This window comes from Dufourea novaeangliae, unplaced genomic scaffold (assembly GCF_001272555.1).
Source record: "Dufourea novaeangliae isolate 0120121106 unplaced genomic scaffold, ASM127255v1 scaffold267, whole genome shotgun sequence".
NCBI classification, from domain to species: Eukaryota; Metazoa; Arthropoda; class Insecta; order Hymenoptera; family Halictidae; genus Dufourea; species Dufourea novaeangliae.
The window spans coordinates 317034-342667 of record NW_015374140.1 but is presented as its reverse complement, the minus strand read 5'-3'; the positions used below and the strand labels follow the sequence as shown (position 1 = coordinate 342667).

The following is a 25634-nucleotide window of genomic DNA, read 5'->3' as shown; positions in this document are numbered from 1 at the left end:
AAATGATTCTTGTAATTTCTTCCTTCATTTCCCCTTTAATGTTTCCCTTACAAAAGTATGTACCACACGTGATTACTAAAAAGGGAATAACAGTTTCATTAATTGTTGAGTTCAAATGGATTGAATATAATTTAGAAAAAAAAAACCGGAAATGGTTTTTGTTCCAATCGCAGAACAAAAAGAGGCTTTAATGTAAGTAATTGAAAGACAGTTCAATTGTACTTTCAAATGGACTAGCGGCAGAGTCACCATTTATCTCTTCGCGTTTAAATCATTGTAAAAAATATCTTAAAATGATATTACGAAGAAAAATAAATATTGTAAGAATTTTTATTTGTAGTACAAGAAAAGGCGGGATTGAAAGAAACACCTGCGTTGTTCGTATTCGTAGTTACAGCATCTAAGATTTTGATTGGTCGAGACATAGCCGAACTGTTACGAAACAATCCGAACACTGAACTTTCAAACGTGTTTATCAATATGGCGTACCGACGTTTGAATTTGATCGTTACGTGACGGCACACTGGAAAGTTTGTGAAACACATGTGACATTTTACCATTTACGGGGAATATTTGAGCGTTCCAAACTAAAACAGAGTATCGGCCAGGCTTGGATTTCGCGAGCAAACCATTCGATATGGAGAACTTCGTGAAGATCGAGAAAATCGGTGAAGGTGATTTGACGATGCTTTCTCTACAGGTCGTGCTTTTCTACTTGATGCTTCCCTTACTCAACTTTCTAAGATTTCACTTTCTCTTAATCAGAAATTGTTATACCAAAGTACGATACAAAGTAGATCGATCGTTAATTTACCATGGTCACCAGTGACTCACAGAAATTTTGTTAAATCCAGGTTGTTTCAACCGAAGTTATTGAAAGATGAGTATTTTAGAAGTTGCAGTTGTTAAAAAGCCCTATTCGTTTTGTCAGTGATTTATGAGTACCCATATATTGGTACTACACACACAAACTTGTTGGCATTAATGTTCTTTTATGGTATAAAATAATATAAGGGGCAGTACAACCAAAGGATTTTTCAGGAACGTATGGAGTTGTGTATAAGGGAAAGCACAAGAAAACGGGAGAAATTGTGGCTATGAAGAAGATTCGCCTGGAAAGTGATGATGAGGGAATGCCATCAACAGCAATTCGTGAGATCTCATTGCTCAAAGAATTACCACATCCCAATATTGTCCGATTGATGGATGTACTTATGGAAGAAACTAAATTGTATCTTATTTTTGAATACCTTACTATGGATCTAAAGAAATACATGGATAGTTTGGGTAGTGGGAAACTAATGGAACCAAAAGTGGTGAAATCTTATTTGTATCAGGTTCGAATATATCAATGTACATGCCATATAAAAATAAATTATTACCACATATTGTTTTTATGGAGCACAGTATTAATTAGTCTTGAGGCTTCGTAAACCTTATTTTAGATTGTCTGTACATTGATTGTATTTAATTTTAGATCACACGTGCCATATTGTTTTGCCATAAACGTAGAATACTACATCGTGATTTAAAGCCTCAAAACTTATTAATCGACAAGTCAGGAGTTATTAAAGTAGCAGATTTTGGTCTTGGGAGAGCATTTGGCATACCAGTTAGAGTATATACACATGAAGTAGTCACTTTATGGTACAGAGCACCAGAGATACTTCTTGGTGCTAGTAGATACTCGTGTGCTATTGATGTATGGAGCATAGGATGTATATTTGCTGAAATGGCGACAAAGAAGCCGCTATTCCAAGGAGATAGTGAGATTGATCAGTTATTCAGAATATTTCGGTATGATATATTTGCCATGTACTAACATCAAATTTGATGCAATATAAAGTCATAATTAATATATATTAATAATAATAATAATAATAATCCCATAGGATATTAAGGACACCAACTGAAGAAATATGGCCTGGTGTGACACGGTTATCAGACTATAAGGCCACATTTCCAAATTGGATAACAAATAATTTGGAATCTCAAGTTAATGTATTAAATGCCGATGGACTCGATCTTTTGCAAGCGATGCTTGTCTATGATCCAGTGCACAGAATATCCGCACGTGCTGCCTTAAATCATCCTTATTTTAATGATTTAGATTTATCCAAACTGCCACAGGCATAATACTAAGGAACTGTGAGGAAAATAATAGATTTATGTTGCTCGAATTATGACATTTTAATTGTGTGACTATGTAGAGAATATATCTCAGGGTAATTAAAAAAGTTAATTTATTCGAGTGTAAGAACATGTTTAAGTTTCTCTTTTATGACTTTGCTTATCAAAATGGGGGAAATTCAATCAAGAAACAGTGATTTCGTATCGCAATGCTATTATGTTACAACAGAATTCTAAATTAAAATTATTATAAAAGAACTGTGTCATTATAAGCTATCACGGTATGCTCGAGCAAGAAGTGTACTATAAAAGTTTGATACTTCAGTGATCCATTATTATTACATAAAAAACTCTTCAGGTACCATTATAGTACACAGCAAATAGGGAAACTTACGTTTTCACTATTTGTAGTATATTCTACATGCTGCATCTGTAGAAAAGGCAGCACATTTGGTAGTATTAGTAACTTAATTAAAAATAATCTACTACTGCCATGTGTACATATCACAGAAAAATTTCGTACGTTTGTTGAAATATGTCTCTTGTACTTTTATTCGCAAATAAACAACGATATTTTATTCTAAGATGTTTCTCGATGTCGGTATTTCATAAACTTCGACATTTGCACTGGGATTCTATTACTTGCGCCATACGAGGCAATGCATTATTCTACCATTATTTTTCTGCACTATGATGCTGTCTTTTTTTCCTGGTAATATGTAAATTAAGTTACGTTAATATTGTAAGGGGAATGAAATCGTCGGTGGTATTAGCAGTTCTCGGACCAACTAACTGGATTCACTTATGGACAAAGATGACTCACCGCAAACAGCGGTGTAGAAAAATTATTTGGCACCCGCATTTTAACTTTTTCCTTGATGGATGAAAACAAATTAATAACAGATGTTTATATTTAATGGAGCCATAGGTATTCATCTTATTTTCTATGAGTTAAAGACTACCAGGTAATAATGTATATTAAAATCAGTATAAATTTCGAGTCACATATATTGTATGATAATAATACTTGACATTTTAGTTGGACAGAAAAGTAGAAGAGTAAGTTGAAGTATTTCTGTTTGTATGTGCACAACAGCCGAGTAATTCTTATGATGAGGAAGCTTCTACTGTATCTTTTATTGTTCTCCTTTAACTTTATATTGTAATGTATGGTACAAGAAAATGGTTTATGTAAAAGGGAATTCTAGAAGAATGAGTCAAATTTTTCAGATTCTTGAAAAGTAACGTGTTTGATCGGCACTGTACCAGTTCATTCAAAGCGTGCGTGACTCGCATTTGGATTTAGAGTGGGGAACGTCTCATAAATCCTGCATTCAGTCTAGTGTTTACAGTACCAGTGCAGAGTCTGACAACATCACTTCATCGTGAGTATACTAATTTCAGTAGTTTCACACAATAACGTATTTAGATTTATTTCCTCATTTGACTTAATTTACATATGTATCCTCTAAAAGTTCAATGGCTCCAACAAATACTTAATATATCTACAAATTGCAAGGTATTCCCTCCAGAGTACCACTTCTTATAAATTGAAATATTTCAAATAAAGAGACAAATATTCAGAATTCATTTATAAGTTAATATTGACTAAAGAAATTTTTTATATGCTTCTTGTGAAGTTGTTTGAAGCATAATGTATAAAACTGTAGTATTTGAGAGGAAATGATCACTTCCATCTTTCTTTGCCTTTATTTGTTGTTGTAAAAATTGCCATAGAAAATTCCTATTGTAAATAATGACACAAGACAGAGCGATCTGAACCCATTATTTATTTAGTTACATAAATATGAAATGCCTTATGTTTATGTGATTCTGCAATTTCCGTTATGCGTATTTAAAATTAGATGCGCGAAGTATATTATCCGTGCATCATTTACGGTAAATATGTGAAAGTTGAGTCTTTTTCGATAAACGAGGAGCCTTCACTCGATGGAGGGAGTGAGGTCACCGAGGTTGATATTATAATCTGATGCGTAGTCGACACCGTTCTCTTTTTTTCTTTTTTTTTCAGAAGAGCAGTACGATATGTACGTTACCATATACTAATTCAAGGAAGTTTTTTGTATGTGTCTTATCGCAGAGACAATAGATCATATTGTAACGTCTGGAAGAAATTTTATATATTTTGTAATAGAATAATATACTAATTAAACAGGAATCGCGATCTGAAGTATATAAATACTTTTGTTATCTATTAATAGTCTATGATGAATACAGATAAAGAAAATTGCTTAGATCCCGGTAATTTGTTTACAAAGAAATTTCCTGAAACGTAAGTGTAAACAGTTGCAATTGGGATCTGGAAATCCCGCTCAATGAATAATTGGAACACGGTTTTCCATTAGTAACCGATATAGATTTGTTTATTAAACATTAAGACATCTTTATGTAATGCACTATAACCGCGTGTTTGTTCCAAGTTACTACAATGTAAATATTTTATTTTCAGATGAAGACGTTATCTTCTTTCCTCTTTCTGTTGGGATTCTTTATCTACGCCGGAGCACATACATATCACACGGGCGCATGTCCCCTTGTGGAGCCAATGCAAGGATTTCAAATGAATAGAGTAAATTAAATATAAATAATTCATAGTTCCATTTGAAACACGTTTGATATTGAATTTTTTCTTTGAAATTTTAGTTCTTGGGCGTATGGTATGTCATCCAAAAAACGACTACGGCCAGCAAATGCATCACCTATAATTATACACGTGGAGAAGAGCCGGGGGAATACGTGATTACGCAGGATTCTGACCACCCGATACTAGGTGAGATGAAGAAGAATATCTACGCAACTGAAAAATTGCGAATTGGAAGTTTGAAACTTGCGTATGCCAGAAGTCTTATCGAATGACCGTTGACAGTGACGTGAATTGTCTAAGATTTCCCTTCGTGGTATCGTTCGGAATAAACGTAGATATTGCTGGAAGCCTTTGAATTAATAAAGATGTGGATTGGGTGCCATCGGGTCTCATAAAAGCATGTCAATAGGATAACTATCTAGCAAGTGGAATGAATTATCTGTAATAAAGCGATGTCTCTGTGCGCAGGTCTTACGCCATTGAAGCATGAGTATCATTATACCGGTGAATTGTCCGTTCCGGAACCGAGTATTGCAGCTCGAATGCAAGTTCGTTTTCCTCTGAGTAAGTGTTACAATTACATCATTCTATAATTAGAAATACAAGATACAAATTATTTAAGCTTTTCAACTATGAGAATATGGTTTCTTACACGAGGCGTATAGTGCTAATTATAAGTCACTCTTACGCAACTTTTATTTCAGGATAATTTAGAATTATTCAGCTATAGCCGAAATTTACTTCAATCCGAATAATTCACCCGTTCTATCTTTTATAAAAGACGAATTAACTCAATTTTCTTTAAGGTGTCGCCGGAAGTGCGTCGCATGTGATTTTCGCCACTGATTACGATAACTACGCGGGTATCTTCACGTGCCAGCAAGTCGCATTCATTCATCGTCAGAGCGCAACTATCCTTTCCAGACGCCGCGATTTAGACATGAGCTATGTGGAAAAATTGCGCCAGAAATTGAGCAATTTCGGAGTCAGTCCTTATGACCTGAGCATCATATCTCAAACCGGATGCCCTAAAGGTAACAATACTTTGGATATCAACATCGATCCTAACACCTTCTCAGCGGAGAACATTGGTAACGTGGTCCGCAAAGCTGGCCAGAAACTGGGCGACGGGGTTCAATATGTGGCTAGCGCAGGAAGCAAGGTTTACCATAAACTGACCGGAAACGAGCAGAAGAACACCAGCAGCAGACCGGAGGAAAACACTAGAGCTGCCATTACTGGGGGTTACGAAACGAACGAAGTCGAATGGATTCCTTAAACGATAGGTTTAAGAGTATCGTTTAGTCATTTTGATCTCCATGAGTTTTATGATGTTCAAGGAATCTCCATTGTTACGGCCTTATGAGCATCGACACTTTACGAGACGCTATTACTAATCTTGTCGTTTACAATTAATATCCGACGATATTATTCGGTAGAATAGAGGTACATGTAAAACGAGAACGAAAGACTACGTAACGAATAAACTGATATTTTTACTTTGATGAGTATACCAAGGAGAACGAACCCGAAAATGACGGTACCGATGAGTGTTAAGGTGAAATAAAATTTTTTAGCGTATTAGAAGACTGTTCTTCTTTTATACCTAATAAATAACGACCCATAATTAGATCCATAATTTTTCCTTGCTCATTATTTCTTCATAGAGCCCTTCTATCTAATTTTTTTAATAAACTCGTACGTATTATATCTCTATGTTGGTTGAAACAAAAAGAGGTGGAACGAAGCTCTTTGGTATATCTAACGAGCGCGTCATTGGAATTAATCGAATCTATTTACAACTGATAGTTATATATGTTCTATAGTTATAAACATGCAGCGTATCACGTGATTTAGAATCTCCCCAATGTAACGCATCTGGATCATGGGTTCATATATCTATGCCCCTGAATATTAGTGTCCTGACGATACGTTTCAACGATCAGTCCGATAGCAGCCGTTGAGGAGAAACAAAGCGAGTCTTGCGGGAGGATATCGGACGACAACCATCCTTCCAGGACGTACACAAGTTCACGGAGGCATACACGATCGTGCGTAACGTATCGGTCACTGTTTCCACTAGGAACGTCATCCAGGCAGTAAATATCCGAGGTACGCTTTACAACATTTACAGTCTCTATGTTCACGGTACTTTGTTTAAATTATATATCCCACAATACGGAAACGATCTGTTGTATTCCGAGCGCGTATCTTCCGCCGCCTGAATTACTCAAAACATATCCATATTTTCCTTAACGTGCGTACGTGCGAAGAATTAACGAACAATGGTCTCCGAGAATGTGCAAACGAAGCTTCACGAATACCGAAGACCAGTAGGTAACTGTTTACACGGTAGAACACAATATCCTACTGATACATTATTTTCTTACCACCACCGGATCGTAATAACGTTTCTATTTTTAATGATGTTTAAATACGATTTTTAGGCCGTTGTGTGAAATAGTGTACCAAGATAGTTCGATGAAGAGAGGTTTCTAGAGTACTCTGACATCCCGCGCTGATTGTTCCAATTATACGGACTGGTCTGTCCACCGAAGAGATGTTCAGCTGTTCCGGTGTATCTTTTGCTCAGGACAACGAAACCAGGTGGTCTCGCCTATTCGCGAAGGGTTGTTGCGCACTGCAGCAGCCGAAGTCGCGTTGCGGTTTCCGGGGTGCGCAGATAGGGGGGTGGGGTTGGTGCCAGCTGGCAACGCGGCGATGTTACCTCGCCTCTTCATTCAGTCGAGCCTTGCGTTATATTCTCTCGAGTCGAGGGTATTTCGCGGGCTAACACAACAACCTGTCTGTTACAGACCGATTCTCGATCGATTTCAATTCAAGGATCCTTTCCGATCGAAGGTCGTCGTTTCCTCGGTGGACATCCTCGGCGAACGCGGCGGCGTCCTTTCGTGCACCCTCGAATCACGTATCCGGTGGCGCACGTGCACGAGTTTTTTCACGGGGTAATTCATCGATTTTGAGCGGCGTTGACCGTAACGAGTGGCAATTCCTCGAGCGATTCTTTCTGACGTCAGATAATCTGTTATTTTATTAATTCCATATTCGCGCGACTCTTCGTTACGATTCGTTTCGGGTATTTTCTTGGCCGACATTTCGATTTTATGGGTGTGTTTGTACTTTTGTTTGTGATCATCGGTTTTACTTGCGTGTGCGTGCGTGTGTGTGCCCATTGCTTTTCCTTTAATATGTGTAGCTCGTAAGTTTGTGGTAGCCACAGTAAATATCGGTAACTTTGTATAATTTTACATTGTTATTGTATCATTTTCTCGTGTCGTTGTTAGTGCAACTGTATTTATTCCAGCCGGTGTACACTCCCCTCGCTCATCTCTCTCTCTCTCTCCCTCTCTCTCTCTTTGTCGAAAGAGCAGAAAGGGTCATTAAATATAAATTTGGCAGTGATATGGGTAAACGAGAAACATTCCCGAGTCATGGTAATTAGACTGTCACTAATCACCGATCTGTGAGTCATCTTAATTAGCTGATTAGAATAGTCCCAATCATTTCGAAAAGTGGTCGAAGGTTTACGGAATAAATTATTTCAGTCGAAGAATTGAACGTATCCGACTGACCCTCAGAACGACAGAGTTGGGTCAGAGTCACTGGTGTTGATTCGCCTCGATTAGATAGGGTTGCTCGGACGGTGTGGTTCACAGGTTCAAGAGACAAGTTCGTCGATGAATCCCGGTGACCTAGATTTTCGATATCTGCTTCAATTTCACCGGTGCGTAACGTGGGGTGCTCGGCGTGACGTTTCCAGGACCGGCCCCTCCCCCAAACTGGGACGGTCTAATCGAAATAATTGAATTAATTTTCTATCGATCCATCGACTGTAACCGTTGGAACATACTTTCGTGCCACGAGTCCAATTGCTCCGGAACAATTGTTCGACCTCTACAAGTAACGCAATTCATTTGAAAGAAATCGATACTTTTATGTGTTTCGTAGCTTCAAAGAAAGAATTTCGTTTCTATTTATGCATACGCGTCACCTGTTGCACAAAACGGTGTTATAGGGATCAATAGCCTCCAGAACACTGTTTTGTTTCTTTAGTACTTCATTCAGCTTTAAGCTCAGGATTCTTGAATACTTTTCATTTTTATTTTCCTATCTCGTAGATACGATCCATCGATCTATTTTACTTCTTTCGATAACCGCTTCGTTTTCTATCCCCTGGAAATTCCACTACCATCATTATCAAGAAAAACAGCGAAATGCTCGTTAAATCCTCGCACAAGAATTTACACCCGTCCCGGGGCTTGAACTCGGCCGAAAACAGAACGGTTCCATTTCTGCATCCCGCGTTACGTAATTGCTGAAAAAGTCGTCGACACTGAAATCTCGGTACAAACAGGCGCCCCCGCGAAATTGTCCCATCGTGCCGTTACAAGTGTCCATCCTTTCCCGGAGATTACACGAGAATTATTTAATACTGTGTCTCGTGACACGAGACACTCGAGATTCGCAAGGTCGTTGTCTTCTTCTCCTCCTCGGATATCCCTTCTTTTCCTCGCAATACATACATATATATATATATATATATCGTCTGATCGAATCTGTTTTGCGATTCCGATTCAGAAGAAGGACACCCGGTTACGAAGCCTTCAACGTTTCGGTCTTTGTTCCTTATCTCCTGGCGACCTTCGCGGATCCGGCCTTGATGGATCTTTGGAAACGGTTCTCGGGAAAGGTGAAGCGGCATCAGTCTGTCCGCGCGCCTCAGAGTCATTGCTTCGGATATCTCGGACACCATCCTCCACCGATCATCGTATCGTTAACTAACTGGTTCTTGATCGCAATCGCAAAGTTTTCGTTTTTTTTTTCCGTGAAATCACCTTTGGTATCGAATTATGTTCCATTTGTTTTTGTAAAAGAAATTGTTCGCATCATCGTTTCTTCCAACGATTCGCAAAGGTCATGCGGGATTTGTATTTTGTGAAGCTTTGTTTGCCTGTTTCCACGGTGTCCAGCGATTTTCGATATTCGTGATAGATTCTGTATGGTGAGAGAATGGAGTTTGGTGTGCGGTGAAGAGGTGCGAAGTTCTTGGACGGGGTTTTGCGAGGGAGAAAACAGGTGTATGTTTGCGCGTGAGAACTTCTCTTAAAAACAGCTGTAAGTGTTTGTTTACGCTCGCTACTTGAAATGCACATTATTCCGTTGAAGTAATCGCGTAATGTCGCGTACACGGAGCAAGAAGTAAGAAAAGAGCACTAAAAATGGCTGTCGTTGTCACCTCTATATTTAATCGGAAGGACGGTACAAACAGTTCACGCTTCTCTGTCGTGTTTTTCTTTTCTTTTCTTCTCTTTTTTGTACATACGTAATCGCATGAAGGATCGGGACACTGTGCACAGAAAAGATAAAATAGCGTGTGCATACACAGAGACGTTATTCAAATTGCAAATCTTCCAACGGAAACGTAATGAATTGAGAGACTCGCGATTACGTCGGAACACCTTGATGCTCGGCTTCGCTACGTAAACGGTAAAATGAACAATTCTGCGTGAAATAAAGTCACTTGGCCTGTTATTAATGTTACTTCCGTGTATCGACTTTCAAACGCAGGTTCAAATTTTCTTGTCGACGAGAACGCGTAGTCGCCCACTCGTGTTTCAATCACCGGGTCATCTTTTTGCGCGCATTACCTAGCGATTTGAAACTAATGTTTTCTTATATACATACGTATATGTTTACTCAGTTTCGAGGAAAAATTGGGCAGACCGTTCCGTATGTTTTCTTCGTTATTGGAAACGTTTTATCGGAATAATGAGTTTACCCATCTCTATGTATAGGAGAGAACAAATGGTTCCACGAGCTTTAATTGATCTACCCCCTCCCCCCGATTAGCTCGTTAAAGCGACCGGAATTCCTGCAGGGCAATCTGTTCGGGACTGGCGTTCAACGAGGAACGATTAATGACAGATTCAGAAAGAAAACGTCACGCTGTCCTGTCACGTAACGCAATCAGTTTTCATTATGTTCGTGTCGTCGTGACACGATCTTCCATAGAGTTCTGGACCATGGGAACAACCGGCGCCCTTGAACCTTCGCGGGGGACGTGTCCTCTCAATTTACGTAGTCCCGAGCCTGACCTTTCATTAGGGGAGCATTTTTAATTGAAAGATACGGTTAATTTCGGATAAAAGTCGAACTTGAACGTTGCATAAATGTTCTACAGCATGATACTTTTCATTCTTATTTTCGGTATTGCGTTTACTTCATAACTATTGAATTCCTTTATTTCGAGGAGCTTTATTCAAACTGGAACAAGAGAAGTCCATTATAGACTCTGTAGAATGACCAGACTGCGGATTCTATACATTTTTAACGAATGACATCTAAAGATCACAAGAGATTCGTCATGGAAGAAGCTTCCGAAGGAAGCTGAAATTCTTCAAAGTGTTGCCAGTGATTGGATGTTTTGTATCACTGTCACTCAATGGTGTTGGAAAGCGATTGATCACCCAACATGTAACATTTTTCTAATTCAGTTAAGCTCGTATTTTGCGTAATTCACAGTAAAACACCAGTAATATCGATATTTGCATAGTCTAGAGTGACATAGTCGTTGGGTAATATTTGCAAAATCATTGACTCAGTCAGGTCGTTTAGAGAATATTCGCGTGTTTGTTGACTGTCCTGATTTTGAGAAATAGAAAGATAAATAAATCGGAAGGATACCTCCAACGATTGGTAAATGGTGTCTTTGACGACCTTCGCGGTGTTAAACGCGTTAAGTAACAACATCTCAATGAAGCCTTCGATCGTTCACGGCGAATCCTCAGCCTTTGAATCTCAATTTTCAGATGCTGGCGATATTCTTGATGCTTGTGGTGACGCTTTCGGGGTACGAGGCCGAGGGTAGCGTCTTGGTAGCGGACATGTCCATGTCCAGAATGGTGGAACTGAACGCGGACGCACCGTTCTGTGCCCTCTACACCGACCGTGGCGTTATACAAAGGATGGTCCTCGGCGCGGACCCCAAGAAAGTCCGGCAAATGTCTAGCAATCTCGTCGCGGACCTGGAAGAAACATGTAAAGCGTCTCGAGACAAGGGAAAGGTGAAGTTTCTTATTTGAACCTAGATCTTGTAACGGTTAATATATCCATAAAAGACAATCGGAACGTTTCGGAGACATAATAATTGTCTCTTCACGCAATCTTATAATGTTTTTACAAGACACGTGTACTCTATCAGTGAACTGCTCTTGAACTCTAAACGAACCGCAAGAAGGTTGATCTCGGCGTTGATTGGCAAACCTCTGTATGTGTGTGTGTGTGTGTGTGCATGTCTAGATTACACCGGAGAACTTCCTAACAAGTCGATCTAGCAGTGACGTAAACGGCTATGCTTCTGATTGAAGTCAAACACCCGTGTTACCTTACGATTATCGTTGAATAACCGTTCGTTTGTAAATACTGTACTCGACACGAAATTGAACGAAATGAATTTATACGTTGACAGAATCAGCCTGCGGGCGGCGGACTGATCTATCCGGGAACAAAATGGTGCGGGCCGGGTACCCTGGCTAAGTCGTACGACGAGTTGGGTCAACACGCAGCGGAGGACTCCTGCTGTAGGGAACATGATCATTGTCCGATCACGTTAGCGTCGCAGCAATGCATACATACTATTTGCAACAATTCGCCGTTCACACGGTCCCACTGCGACTGTGATGCCAAGTTCCGTAGATGCCTTCAGAACCTAAACTCGGAGGTGGCCAACACCCTCGGCGCTCTTTTCTTCAATGTCATACAAGTGACTTGTTTCAAGGAGAGACGCCCGTTGGGGTCGAGTATCACACCGACGCTCAAAAAGCTTCGACCAGTGATAACAAAACTGTGGCCATTTTATGCAAATATCAATTTGGAAATGAACAGAAATATCTGTACTGCGTCGAAGGTTCTATCATGTCCCTGATCAAATGAAAATCATACTAAAATTCATTGAGTTTCTTGATATACCGATTACTTCCGACAATCAGGTACACTGTAAATGCATAAAATCCACAGTCCAGCGATAACAGCCCATGAAAACTTACAGTTTCCGATTAAGTTCTTAACTATTTCCTAACGGACTCCCTTCAGTTGCCCCGTCTACTGGGAGAACACGGCAAAGTACGAAATCGCGGAATCGCGGCGAGACCATTACACACAGAAGGTTCTCTTCCTGAAGACGTTCCTGCAGGCGATGCGCGAAGTACTCAAGCGGAAACAGCAACGTATTCGCGGCGAAACTCCCTGAAACCGTAATTTCCTTTACAAATAGCATTCTTACAGGGTTACGGTGACGGTAACGGTGATAGTGACTGGGATACTGGTGGTGGTTGTTTACTCGCTATTGCTTTCGCGAACAGTGTCGTAGACATGACATTCTTGAAAATTGGTAAATAATCGCAATCTTTTCGATCTGTTATATAGGAACGGGTACGCGGAATCCGTGTCTAACCGGTTGTGCTCGCAGTACCATTTCCGTCCCAGCGATAAGTATGTACCGCTGATGCCTCTGAACATCAACTAGCTACTCCGAAAGCGCAAGAAAAACGGACCTGACAGCCTTTGAGGTGCTGCCCAGTTAACAGAGTCCCAAATGAGCATGATAATTGCCTGCGTGCGTTAACCATCGGCCATTTTATCTGCACGTAACATCTGTGTTTTTCTTGCGAACAAAATCAAATCTGGCAGGAGAACCCCGAATTCTCGACTTTTCTCGATTTATTATGGGTATTGAAAGACGAACGGTGCAATTCAATTTATCTGATTCGATTCGGATAATTAGCTTGGTAACTGGAAAAAAATCTGCCCCTAGAACACGTACATACGAATTCGAGGGCAGCAGTGGTAACTAATGTGTGAAACGGGGTCCATATGAAATCGAGAAACTGTTATGTAAATGTAACAACAGCCACGTTCGTTGCACGTCCACCTGGCGTCCTTGCAATTCCGGTGCAGCGAACATAAACATCGAGGCCACCGTGTGCAAGTTTCTTCGTTCACCCTTTTCGTGTCGCGATTCTCAAAGGAAACACAGAATACAAGCAAATCAATTTCCATCATCCACATTCGACCACTCGTATCCAATTTAAATAAGAACTGCTTCTTGCTACGGAAAAGCATTGCCAAGTGTGAATCGAGGATTTTTTTTTTATAAATCGAAGGAAAATAATTATATTATCGAAGTACATAAATTGAAGTGAACTGGTACCGTTCGTAATACGATTTCACAATTACTGCTCAACTTTACTCTTTAATTGTATGCAACTGTAAAGGTAATAGCATAAACGATTGACCCTCTGACATTGCTGGCACAAAACTTGTTTACTGAGATTGAGTCATGCGAAGGAACCAAAGATTTCTTAACGATAAGAGGATTTGTGAGGAACAATCGCGCAATGAAAGAGGGTTCTATTGTAACTGTATTACTGCAACAAGGTTCGCGTTTCTTGCATATCACTCGTCGCCTTCGCTGTCCCGCGAAATATGCATGTAATTGCATAACGGCACGTAGCTTCGGAACGGTTTTCTATAGATTAAGGCTCTTTATTAAATTGATGAATACTGTCGAATAAGTCAAAGGTATTCGGAATAGAAATTCAAAGTTTTATATATTTTTCATTAAAGTAACATCAGCGAAAGATTACAATTCGAAGGATAATACGATTATGACACATATCGGTATCGCTTGTGCATCAATTTAATAAAATTATAAAGTACCAATGAATTGATCAAGGTTTACGATTTTCTATCTTTCATAACTTTGTCATTTGAACAGGTCTGTTCAAAGATGTTGTTGTGTAGATTAAACCAGTTTAAAGTCGTCGTAAAGTTCTATGCAACATAGATTAGCTCATAGTACTGTAGTCATTTGAATACTGCTCAAAGTTATCGGATAATTAAGATTCTGAATGAAAAAGTTTAAATAAGATTGAGTATAGTTATGCGGATGAAAGTTAAACAATATTTTACGTCTCCAACTGTAAACTAAATCTACTGTTATTTCGAATAATTAAGTAAACGCGTTTATCTGATTGATTTGAACCATACGTAGAAAATGAAACAGGAAATATAGCAATTATAATTACGAAAGAATCAATGACGATCATTCTGCACAATATCTACTGTGATTGAAACTATTCAGATGTAAGCTTGCTACAGTTTTGCTCGTAGTACGAGGAACCGTCCATTATTTGTGGCCCTCGAGTCCAAATAATCGATGCGACCAGAAAAGATCCGGAAACTGGGGTTGACCCAGCACGATATCCGGATATTTGTTAATACCTCTGTAAGGTCAGCCAGGAAAGCGTGCAATCGATTGATCGCGTCACAACTAATTTTCAAGAATACCTCAGTGACATTTTTGTTTCCTCACGACCTTCGATCGATTTTGATAATGTAGCACAATATCGTTAACGTTAATACGACAAAAATTATAGTATTGATGAAGAAATAAATTAATATTTCTCCATCCGATCGGTATCGGTGATTCTATCCTGAAACGAAGTCATCGTATGGAACATATATTTTTGAATGTTTATCATCCAGTAAACTGGATTAATGCATATACATATATTGCATGCGAAATTAATGCATATTTATAAGTATCCAGTGGTTTAATTATTATATATATATATGATAGTAGAGTATATTAGATTATAGTACCATACATTTCTAATGTTATTAATATAGCTTATATCTTATATCATACGGTTTATACATACATATTTTATTCCTCCGAATTATGCCATAATTATACAAATTATAATGCAGTATGTAAATAAGCAACAAAAGCATCAGGTTCTTACTGTTTCCGTAACTATATTTACTTTAAGCTCACGATACAAAATGTACACACTTTAATAATGCAAGTATTATAAACAAAATACTCTCTATATATAAAACAAACAATCGAGGAATTACAAATATGAATTCTATTCGAGTTATATTAGTTTAATGACCAAATATTGTGAGAATAAATGACTACCTCCCAACAGAAAATTCATTTTTTTTCAACATAGAATAATTCCAAAGAATTTAATTTAAACTATGCTCAAATTTTTCGCTATCGTACGATACGCCATCTATTGCCAACGGATTCCAACTCTATGCGTTCTATACAGTTCTATATTCAGTGGCCAAGGCACGGAGTGGGAGCGTGTCAGTCCTCCTAAATAGATGCTGTGATGGACGAAGTTTCATCGAACGGTATGTCTTTTTCGACAAAATTGAGCGTTATTTTCAGACGTGCGAACCGATTCACGGTGTAGAAGGCGGAACGTTCATAGCTTTGCGTGCGACGAAACGATTGATCGAGGATTTCGTATGTATGCTTGACGCTTCGTGGATCGCGTGGGCGTCCTGCCTTCCAAGTCTCCTGGCCCACGCTCTTCATCAGACTTTATTTACGCGTTCTTCTTGATTCAATTTTTACAGTATCATGATCGCAAGGGTATCGCGTTATCCGAGATCCGTAATGGCCCAAGCGACACGTTTTTTCAATTGACAATCAAAGAAACCCTTCGAACCATCTCATTTATCATCAGCTGGTTGATACTACTTTCCCCGATGTTTGCCTAACGTCAACTGTGAATCACGTTTCCTTCGTACCGCACGACCCTGACGCGCTCTGTTTTCTACGACATTGCGACCGGTTTGTTCTCGCAGCTGTTATCAGTTTGAAATATTCGAAATTTAACGCCGGATCGAGCGTTCACGAAGCCTTCAATGTTCCATCGGACTCGCGCAAAAAAATACATGCGTGCACGGGTATGTAAATACACAATACAGTAAGAAGAAAAAAACAGTCTAAACGCTGGAGTTAGTCAACTGAATTTGTCGAATCATACATTTGAAAGGGATTTACTGTCGATTAAATTGTAATCTTGTTTTGTGATTTATGTTAGACCAGGGAAGTGGAGAAAGCAGAGGGACAATAATTTGTGCCAGTTGCCTCAATGCAATTGACGAGGATGAATTTGTACAAGCTCTAAATCAAGAATGGCATATTGATTGTTTTCGGTAGGTAACAATAACAAGATATTGAATATCACTACCTTTTTAATTGATCTACTTATAATACTGCTAACTGTTTAAGTTAATACTAAAGACATTAATCCTTAAGATCCCATTAAAATAAACTTCCAAATTTTTAGAACTAACATTATTGATAGTGCAGTGGATTTCCTTCCTGTTTAGGCCTTATTTTTCAAAATGACTGCTGCTTGCCATAGGTAACTTACAGAGTCCCTTATTTTATATACAATCAGATTTACAGACACATAGGAATTTAGAGTTACAAATAATTCTATACCCTGTACCGATAAGCAATACAAAATATGTTATAAAACCAGAGACTCGAATAATATAATTAATGTCTATGTTAAGTTTCCCGTATAATTGTCAAAGTTGTGTGTTTTTAGATGTTCAGCGTGCGATATTGGTCTCTCTTCGTGGTATTTTGAGAAGGATGGCTTGCTTTTTTGCAAGGATGATTACTGGGCTGCTTATGGGGAAGCCTGCCAAGGTTGCGGCCAAAACATCACAGGCCCTGTTATGCTGGCAGGAGATCACAAATTTCATCCAGAATGTTTTGCCTGCAATTCTTGTGGAGCTTTTATTGGTGATGGAGAGAGTTATGCCCTTGTTGAAAGGTCTAAGCTTTATTGTGGATGCTGTTACAAGAGGCAAATGCAACCAATCAATAGAACAGCGAATTGTCCATTTGCCAGAAAACCACATAGTATCAGACTGGTGGAAATACCTCCAAACAGTGCTGATCCTGAGAAACAGAGAGGAATTAAACTGACATTAGACACAACTCCTAGTCCTCGAAATTGTGGAGCTTTGCTTCGTATATCTGAGTATGTATATAAAATATGTACAATATACCTATATATTCTTATATTATATTTTTTTTGTTTACATTCGGTATTATTTTTAAAAACATGTTAAACATAATTTACTTGTTTACTGTAAACATTTTACTGTGATACATCTGATTCCGTAATGTGAGTAAATTTTAGTCATTGGGTACAGGCATACTATATAATATGAGCAATTTCCAAATGAACTTGCAACAGTTTCCTACATCAGTAAACAAAGTATTTCCATATAATGAGTGTAGAAAATTTTCAATTCTAAATAGACTAATAGACAATACTTCTGTACAATATAAAATTATACTTAATAAAGCTTTTCCAAAATATTTAACTTTGCATGAATAATTTTGTGGTTGTTTAAGAATTGGTAAAAATATACAGCCTCTAATAACATCGAACTAAAACACAGGTTAATGAGAAATGTTCATGGAAAGATCAGTAAGCTGCTGGCCTCTGTGATGGAGGTTCTTTTTAGACTATGCTGCCACTTCTCTAATCATAGGTACAAGCATAATAAATAAATAATGTGCACTGGATATTGTATTTTTTTTTGTTTTTTTACTAATTAGGTGTGTGTATTTAGTAGTTGCTGCTTAACTGCACGTGAAATACATATCTTGTGCAATCTATGTGTTTTATCTGAAATATTGTTTATTTAATAATATATGTTATGTTGTTTTGTAAGCATGTAACATATTTAGGATAAAGTGACACGTTGTGTACTCCACTTTGCATTGTATATTTCTGTTACATTATACTGTGTACAGGGTATTTAGCTTTCAAGTTATTCTATTCGTAATATTATTTATCTTCTACGAAATACCTATGTGCTTACTAAGCAGAGTGTTGCAATTTGTATATTGCTGTGCCTCATCTGTGTATTAGTTTACAAAGTATGTAAATTTGCTATAGAATATCCAGCAATAGCCTCACCGATTGAAACCTACTCAGTTTCTTATCACAGTACCATTGTACGTGTAATATTTATAATACAACATCATGTTCGAATACCAATAAAATGCACGCAAAATTTGGCATGTATTGTTATAACAATTATTTATAAACATTGGAAATGTCATAGAAAATGGTGTTACAGACTGAATGTGTCCAATGATCTCATATCTTTGCACATTGGTGATCGAATACTTGAAGTGAATGGTACACCTGTCAAGGATCAGCCCATAGAAAGCTTAGAAAACCTTATACAATATTCGGATACTGTTCTACAGGTGATTTGCATTATAAATCATATCTTTCACGTTGACACGATCGCAGTTGAAAATGGCGCAAACAACTAACATCATATGATTTTTGTAATTCTGATTGAATACAGAAACAAATGCATTCGTTCTTTCAGTTGACCATCGAACATGATCCGGATGCAGTGTCGCGGCAACCAACCTATTCTTCACCGTCCGCGGCAATGTTGACGTCGATTGGAAGTCCAAGAACCAGTCCAGACAATAAGGAACGATTATTCAAACGACGAGATGAAGGTTATATTAGCGGAACACGAAGTAGACAACTAAGAAGAACGCGAGATCCAATGCATAAGGAACGCAGTAGTTCTATGTCGCGACTGCTTGACGGGTGTGGATCAGTAGCAATTCTTTTTGTAATAATCATACTAAATAGAAATGACTTAGTCTGTAAGTAACATATGTATATTGTTTAGATCGTCAACGAATCCTACGTGTGACTTGAGCAGGACAAGGTCTTTTCGAGTGGAACCGAAGAATCAGAGGATATTTCGTGCCAGTGATCTAGTGAAAGGTGAACTTTTAGGTACGGGATTCTTTGGGCAAGTGTTCAAGGTAACACACAGAGATACCAACGAAGTTATGGTGCTAAAAGAATTGTACAGAGTGGACGAAGAAGCTCAGAAAAACTTTTTGAAGGAGGTAAATCATCCGGAAATAATAAAATTTATTAATACTTCTTAATGTTCGTATCGTTACTGGGGCCCCGTATCTTGTATGTATTTCTAATGCAAAATTAATTGCTGCTAGGAACGTGGTAATAGTAACGAGATGAATAATTAGGTGCTATTGTTCCATCATTAGCACATACAATTTTTTTTTTCACTCCAAATTCATTTATTTATCAGGTAGCCGTGTTGCGTTCCTTACATCACAATAACGTTCTACGATTCATCGGAGTTCTTTACAAAGACAAGAAGCTTCATTTGGTCACGGAGTATATAGCTGGCGGAACTTTGAGAGCTCTACTTCACGATACGAACGAAATCTTGCCATGGGAACAGCGAACATCCTTTGCTAGAGATATTGCCGGTGGTATGGCTTACCTGCATTCCATGAATATCATTCACCGAGACTTGAATTCACACAATTGCCTCGTGCGCGAGGATAAGACTGTAGTCGTTGCAGATTTTGGTTTAGCTAGAATAATACAGAACGGTAATTCCCCTGATAATCGTAAGTACAACAGACATTCCGACGGAGAAACGAGAACGTCTAAGAAGGAAAGGAAGAAAAGGTACACAGTAGTGGGAAATCCGTATTGGATGGCACCTGAAATGATGAAAGGTAACAAATACGACGAGAAGGTTGATATATTCAGCTTCGGCATTGTCGTCTGCGAAATCATTGGACGGGTTCAAGCTGACCCTGATTACTTACCACGGTCATCAGACTTTGGTCTGAATCAGAATGTTTTTAAAGAAAAATTCTGTTGCAATTGTCCTGAAACGTTCTACCGGATAGCGTTCCTTTGTTGCGACTTGAACCCTGACAAAAGACCACCCTTTGAATTGATGCAGGTTTGGCTCGAAGGATTAGCAATGCATTTATCCGTGGGCGCTGAATTGCCGTCCGATTTGGAGTTTGATGTCAGGAACTATACAGGGTCTAGCACAAGTGCCAGCGAATCGACGACCCCGGACACACTTATGCCGCAATTGAAACCTATTAAAGAGGGTCAAGTGCATCAGGAAAAGAAACGGTGCAGCGGCTGTGACGATAGCACTCTCGAACGCGAGGAATCTGTCCAGATCGGTAATACGCTTCAAGTGCCAGATGTGATTAGTCCGAAAGGAAGATACACGAGGCAGAATAGTAAATCGAACGATTCGCCTGGAAACATGGGTCGATATGCGAGGCAGAATTCCAGGTCGAAAGAAACTAGTGAAAAGCCTGAAATAGTTATTTTTCCTGAAACTAGTGGGTTCACGGGATGTTTTGCCAGGCCAAAATCGATCGAATCATCGTCCCGTCTTCCCAATGATAAACAAGACAGTTGCACCAAGCAATATGATCAAACAGAATGTAATCTGAAACGAATACCCACCATTGAGAAAATCAGATATGTGGGTAGAGCTAGTCCGTGCTCCTTTTTAGACACTCCAGAATATATTATTGACAACAAATGCTCGTATAAAGTCAATAATAATTTCAGCCCAAAGCCGGAAAAGTCCAACGATTATCATTCAGCGAGCCATTCCCGAACGAAACTGGAGAGTAAATTCAAAATACCCGACGCGAATTATGTTAGCTCCTATTTAAGGCAAATTGGTAAATCTATAAATGTTACAGACAAAGAGAATAAAGCCGATGTTCAAAGCGATAGTGACATTAAAATAGTTAAAAACGACAACTCGAAATCAGTAGGTTCTTATTTGAGAAGAACAAAGATTTCACCCACAAAAGAGACGCCAAAGAATGCATTTTCTTCCGAAAATAATAATCAATTCGAAGCTGGTACTTCGTTGCAATCAAAAGTAACTGTAAGCTCAGGGGAAATTAACGAGAATGAACCTTCGAACGACAGGATTACCAGACAAGACAGTAGTGTTTCGGACATCGGTAGTATTTTGTCCAGACAAGGAAGTCTCACAGTATTAGACTGTTCGGCGAAATACAATGACAAAGTTTACAAAGTGTATTCACCATTCAATACCTTGCAGAAGGATGATCTCCGTAAGGATGACAGTTTCAGAAAAAATACTGCTCTTCATTACGCCGATAGTCTTTACTCGAATTCAAGCATCTCCAAAAACGATGATTTCCTTATGTACAACACACAAGACGAGACTAGTATTGGGAAAAAGATAGACTATATCACATCCATCCAAGATTCCACCAAACTGGAGTCTGATTCTAAGAAGTCAATGCACGATAACAAGTTGTCTCACTCTTTGACAGAGTATAGTGGATGCTACAAAAACGTGGATCTGTGCAGACAAGACAGCTTTGGCTCCGATAGCGCGGTGGGCACCATGAGAAGTGACTTTTTTGCGGATTTAGACTTCAGTCAGTTGAGGGATGATAGACATACCCCGGAATTGTGCCATACTCCTGAGAGATGTTGCACACCTAACCGGCCAGCGTCGCCGATCGAAAGCACGGCCTTGTGAGATTTCTCAATCGATTAAGCACCAGAGTAACACACTATGTTTATAACAAAACGAATCTCACCTTACTAATTTGATCTCTGTAAGCGAGTAGTTTTAACTCGTTTAGATTTTAATTTTCGTAACCACGAGACCGTATGGGTTGTTCGAGTGTTAGCTTCTCCTCAAAAATATTAATAGTATTATTGTATGTAGCAGTATGCAGGAAAAGTATTATTAACAATTTGATATTCAGTATTAGTGAATCTCTTTATTATTGGTTTCTATTGTCTTCAAAGTATTTTGGATACTAACTAAGCCGCAATGGTGCATTCCGGCAGAATCTTGCCTGGTGGTATTTATAACCGCGATTAATGATAAGACTAACGAAAGCATTCCATCCAGAATTCTATCTGATGCATTCGAAATCTGTAGGTCTAACGCGTGCTTTGAGAAATGGTGTATGGAATATACCGATCGCGTCAATATATGCATGTCGATTGAAGAGTATTTTACGGAGACATCGCATGATATTATAGATTGGTATATCTCCATTGTTCCTTTCTTTTTTAGAAGTACGGGATTATACTTCGAAGTTGTAAACATTCTGTAGAGTCAGTTTGTAGAATAAAATGTACAGAAATAATATCTTTTATCGGATACGTATGAACATCGTAATGTAAAATATTATCCACATAATACGATGGAGGTGTGCATGTACAGATTATTGACATGTATAAATTGAAACACGTCAATTATATCTTTGTTATTCGTTTCAAAGATGAAACTATGCCAATTTGGTATTACTTTTTTCAATTTTAAGAGTTTCAGTGTTGCAAGTCACTCATTGTTTTTATTTATTTCATCGGTATTGGATACTTGCAATTACCATAGCAATTAGTCATGTTCAAAACAGTTTACAAAACATATATTTAACAGTAAAAAAGAAGCTTTATATTGATAATGTAGAGATGAAAGTTTTTTTGATACTATTAAAAACAAGTTGTATTTCTATTATAATCGTAAGCAAAACGTTTCCTAGTTTTATCAGGGTAGAATGCAAAAACCGAATACGGCATATATCGATTAAACTATTAAACTATTAAAGTTATAATTCTTTCTTCAGATATACATACAAGATAGCATTTTTTTATAGAAAATATTTATAAAGACTTTGGCGCTTTGCGTTGCATGCGTTCGAAAATACTGTTTACTTTTGTTACCGTTGCTTATTCGTTGCTATTCAACTTACTTTTCTTGTTCATGCAATTCAAAACAATGCAATTTATTGCACCAAATAAACGTTTATTATCTGTGATAAAAAGTGTTTTCAAGCTGTCTGTCTAAAATTGAACAGATTCTTTCAAGTAAATTAGAAGCAGGGCTGTTGGCTAAGAAAGGAACCCCAATGTACTTGCAATACCAAACACAGGCAATGAAAGGGAACATTTTTTTTAAGTATTATTTGGACGGATAATATGTGCAATAAACATCTTCGCGACTAACGCTTGTACTACAAAAACATTATTGTATTTCAATGACGAATGTGTGCGGAAAATATCTTTATATTTAAAACATGAAATATTACTTATACATACAACATTACAAAACACTCGGCATGTGATTATTTAATAAAAAGAAATGTTGAAGTATTTGAAAGTTCTCAGGTAGTGTTCTAAAAGTCTCGAATTGTGTCATTCTTAAAGTAAATTTGTCGATGCCTTTATACAAACTATCCAAAAATACGTGTTATAATCGAGAAGATTTAAATTATCGCATACTTTGGGATTCCCCCATTATGTTACAGATGCTCAAAAAGATCTTGCTAGTACGAATGTCTACTATCTTAGTTTTGGAAAGTCTCTGCACACAATTAATATGCATATTTAACGATGAGATCCACGTAACGGAGAACGAATAATCGAATAATGTATGAATAATCGCAAGTATATGTAAAAGTGACAGATTGAATGCGTCATAAAACGTTTTCAGCAATCAGTATTAAACAGATTATACCGTTGCTTACCTATGACTGGGTCTGCGGATATGTATTTATAACATACACGACCGTCGAAAATTCAGTATTGAAAAAGTTCAATGAAGTTTAGTGAGGTTTTTATCTTATTTGGAATGTAATAGACCCCCCAATCGAATAATGTAATTTCTATAAATTAGTCCATACATATCTATATTTTAATAAACATCCGCAGTCTGGAAGAAACGTAGTATGCGAGTAGGAAGCTGTAGACATGCGACGGTCATAAAAGAAAACTGTACTGTCTGTACACTTCTGTGAAAACAGGAAGAAAAGCCTCTGGAACGAGACATTATTTAGACATATTATTTTTATAGTCTCTGTAAATCGGTAAAACTCCTTCTGTTCGATCTTCTGAAACATGTGTAGCATACACTTGTCTTCACTGTTTCCAACTTATTTTTTCTTATTCAGTGAGAAACCGAAGTAACATGATTTAGAGCACACGGCATTACTAATGTAACTGGAACAAAGAAAACAAATTCTGGATAACGATTCTGGAAGGAAAAATTTTCAATCAACCTTTAAATCAGCATAGACAACTATTAGATCATTCTGCTGGTTGTAATTACAGGCAACGTTTAACGAATAAAGTTAAATAGATAATTAAATGATAGCGTATATATGATTCTTTGAATATTGACTCAACATATCTACCTATTGAGAGTTTTCAGTATCCTTTTACATTAATTGGCCAGCAAAGTGTCGATGAATGTCATTAAACACACACAAGATGTGTCATGTCAAAAGTCTGGGCAAAAGAGATGTTAAATTACAATTTCAAAGTCTCATTTGCTCAAAAGTGGATAACAATGTATAAATTATTTACAGCAGAAAGAAGAAATGATTTCCGTGTAATAAGCACAATTCTTCCCAGTGATTGCTCAAAATTTTCGGCGGTAGAAAACTTCAAGAAAGGTTGTTCTTCAACAAGTTCAACAACAAACGTTACTCATGAAACTTTTGAATAATTCCAAGTGTCGAAACTTATGTATCTATGGATCAATATGTTTCTGCTTCACTTTCTGGTAATACAGAGAACAGCAAGACTAAAATAAATGGTTGAGAGTATAAACATTGTTTCATTTAGTTTACATAGTTGCAAACAATTGCACATTTAACTATGTTCTCGCGATTACTGTTTCTTGATAAATAGTTGGGACAAATCTACGTATTTTAAGATTCAAATCTAGAGCTTTGGTGACGGTAAAGCTGTCCGTATGACGCTGTAAACGAAATTGAAACATTGCCGAATAATATACGAATTATTAACGTGCTTCAAAAATGGCGCGAAAAAAGTTGGCGGTGGCACCATCTCGCGGTATTCGGCTGAAACAGCTTGTCTACCAGTTTGAGCTATTTGCCACGGATAGCGCGATCAGCCGTAAGGGTGTAGGGTAGGGTACTGTGGGCTGTGGGTCAGTCGACATACATATTATGAAAGCATAACGGCTGAAGCTTCCTTGCCGAGATTCCTTGCTTCAGCCGCGAACTCTGCTGCTTTTCGTCCCTTGGTATTAGGAAAACAAAATAATCGAGGAGGTTTTAGACAAGAAACATTCAAAATGCCGCGAATATATAAAAACGAAATGAAGAAAATTCTGTGTTAGCACAGGA

At 38.0% G+C, this 25634-nt stretch overlaps 4 protein-coding genes across 4 annotated transcripts; all 4 read left to right on the top strand.

Moving 5' to 3' along the window:
• Positions 1-481: 481 nt before the first annotated feature.
• Positions 482-2714, top strand: LOC107191437 (cyclin-dependent kinase 1). The gene is made up of 4 exons (XM_015580492.1): positions 482-674; positions 1042-1337; positions 1478-1797; positions 1893-2714. Exons 1-4 carry the CDS (start codon positions 638-640, stop codon positions 2134-2136), a joined length of 897 nt encoding a protein of 298 aa, XP_015435978.1. The 5' UTR covers positions 482-637; the 3' UTR covers positions 2137-2714.
• A 753-nt stretch (positions 2715-3467) lies between these two features.
• On the top strand, positions 3468-6319 carry LOC107191444 (apolipoprotein D-like). Its single transcript, XM_015580499.1, has 5 exons — positions 3468-3515; positions 4601-4720; positions 4795-4921; positions 5204-5299; positions 5542-6319. The coding sequence occupies exons 2-5, from the start codon at positions 4601-4603 to the stop codon at positions 6012-6014; spliced, it is 816 nt and encodes a 271-aa protein (XP_015435985.1). The 5' UTR covers positions 3468-3515; the 3' UTR covers positions 6015-6319.
• A 380-nt stretch (positions 6320-6699) lies between these two features.
• LOC107191435 (acidic phospholipase A2 PA4-like) lies at positions 6700-14509 on the top strand. The gene is made up of 4 exons (XM_015580489.1): positions 6700-6847; positions 11566-11820; positions 12225-12550; positions 13181-14509. Exons 2-4 carry the CDS (start codon positions 11566-11568, stop codon positions 13278-13280), a joined length of 681 nt encoding a protein of 226 aa, XP_015435975.1. The 5' UTR covers positions 6700-6847; the 3' UTR covers positions 13281-14509.
• A 1384-nt stretch (positions 14510-15893) lies between these two features.
• LOC107191427 (LIM domain kinase 1) lies at positions 15894-22410 on the top strand. The gene is made up of 8 exons (XM_015580473.1): positions 15894-15961; positions 16660-16774; positions 17176-17616; positions 18044-18136; positions 18731-18863; positions 18992-19224; positions 19310-19535; positions 19742-22410. The coding sequence occupies exons 1-8, from the start codon at positions 15940-15942 to the stop codon at positions 22004-22006; spliced, it is 3528 nt and encodes a 1175-aa protein (XP_015435959.1). The 5' UTR covers positions 15894-15939; the 3' UTR covers positions 22007-22410.
• Positions 22411-25634: the final 3224 nt, after the last annotated feature.

Excerpts from the sequence above, each read along its gene's own strand:
- LOC107191437 (XM_015580492.1), top strand. The coding sequence starts at position 638 with ATGGAGAACTTCGTGAAGATCGAGAAAATCGGTGAAG. Across the intron at positions 1,338-1,477 it reads TGAAATCTTATTTGTATCAG|ATCACACGTGCCATATTGTT; the intron begins GTTCGAATATAT and ends ATTTAATTTTAG. Across the intron at positions 1,798-1,892 it reads CAGTTATTCAGAATATTTCG|GATATTAAGGACACCAACTG; the intron begins GTATGATATATT and ends ATAATCCCATAG.
- LOC107191444 (XM_015580499.1), top strand. The coding sequence starts at position 4,601 with ATGAAGACGTTATCTTCTTTCCTCTTTCTGTTGGGATTCTTTATCTAC. Across the intron at positions 4,721-4,794 it reads AAGGATTTCAAATGAATAGA|TTCTTGGGCGTATGGTATGT; the intron begins GTAAATTAAATA and ends TTGAAATTTTAG. Across the intron at positions 4,922-5,203 it reads TTCTGACCACCCGATACTAG|GTCTTACGCCATTGAAGCAT; the intron begins GTGAGATGAAGA and ends CTCTGTGCGCAG.
- LOC107191435 (XM_015580489.1), top strand. The coding sequence starts at position 11,566 with ATGCTGGCGATATTCTTGATGCTTGTGGTGACGCTTTCGGGGTACGAG. Across the intron at positions 11,821-12,224 it reads CGTCTCGAGACAAGGGAAAG|AATCAGCCTGCGGGCGGCGG; the intron begins GTGAAGTTTCTT and ends ATACGTTGACAG. Across the intron at positions 12,551-13,180 it reads AAGGAGAGACGCCCGTTGGG|GAACGGGTACGCGGAATCCG; the intron begins GTCGAGTATCAC and ends TCTGTTATATAG.
- LOC107191427 (XM_015580473.1), top strand. The coding sequence starts at position 15,940 with ATGGACGAAGTTTCATCGAACG. Across the intron at positions 16,775-17,175 it reads TGGCATATTGATTGTTTTCG|ATGTTCAGCGTGCGATATTG; the intron begins GTAGGTAACAAT and ends GTGTGTTTTTAG. Across the intron at positions 19,536-19,741 it reads AGAAAAACTTTTTGAAGGAG|GTAGCCGTGTTGCGTTCCTT; the intron begins GTAAATCATCCG and ends TTTATTTATCAG.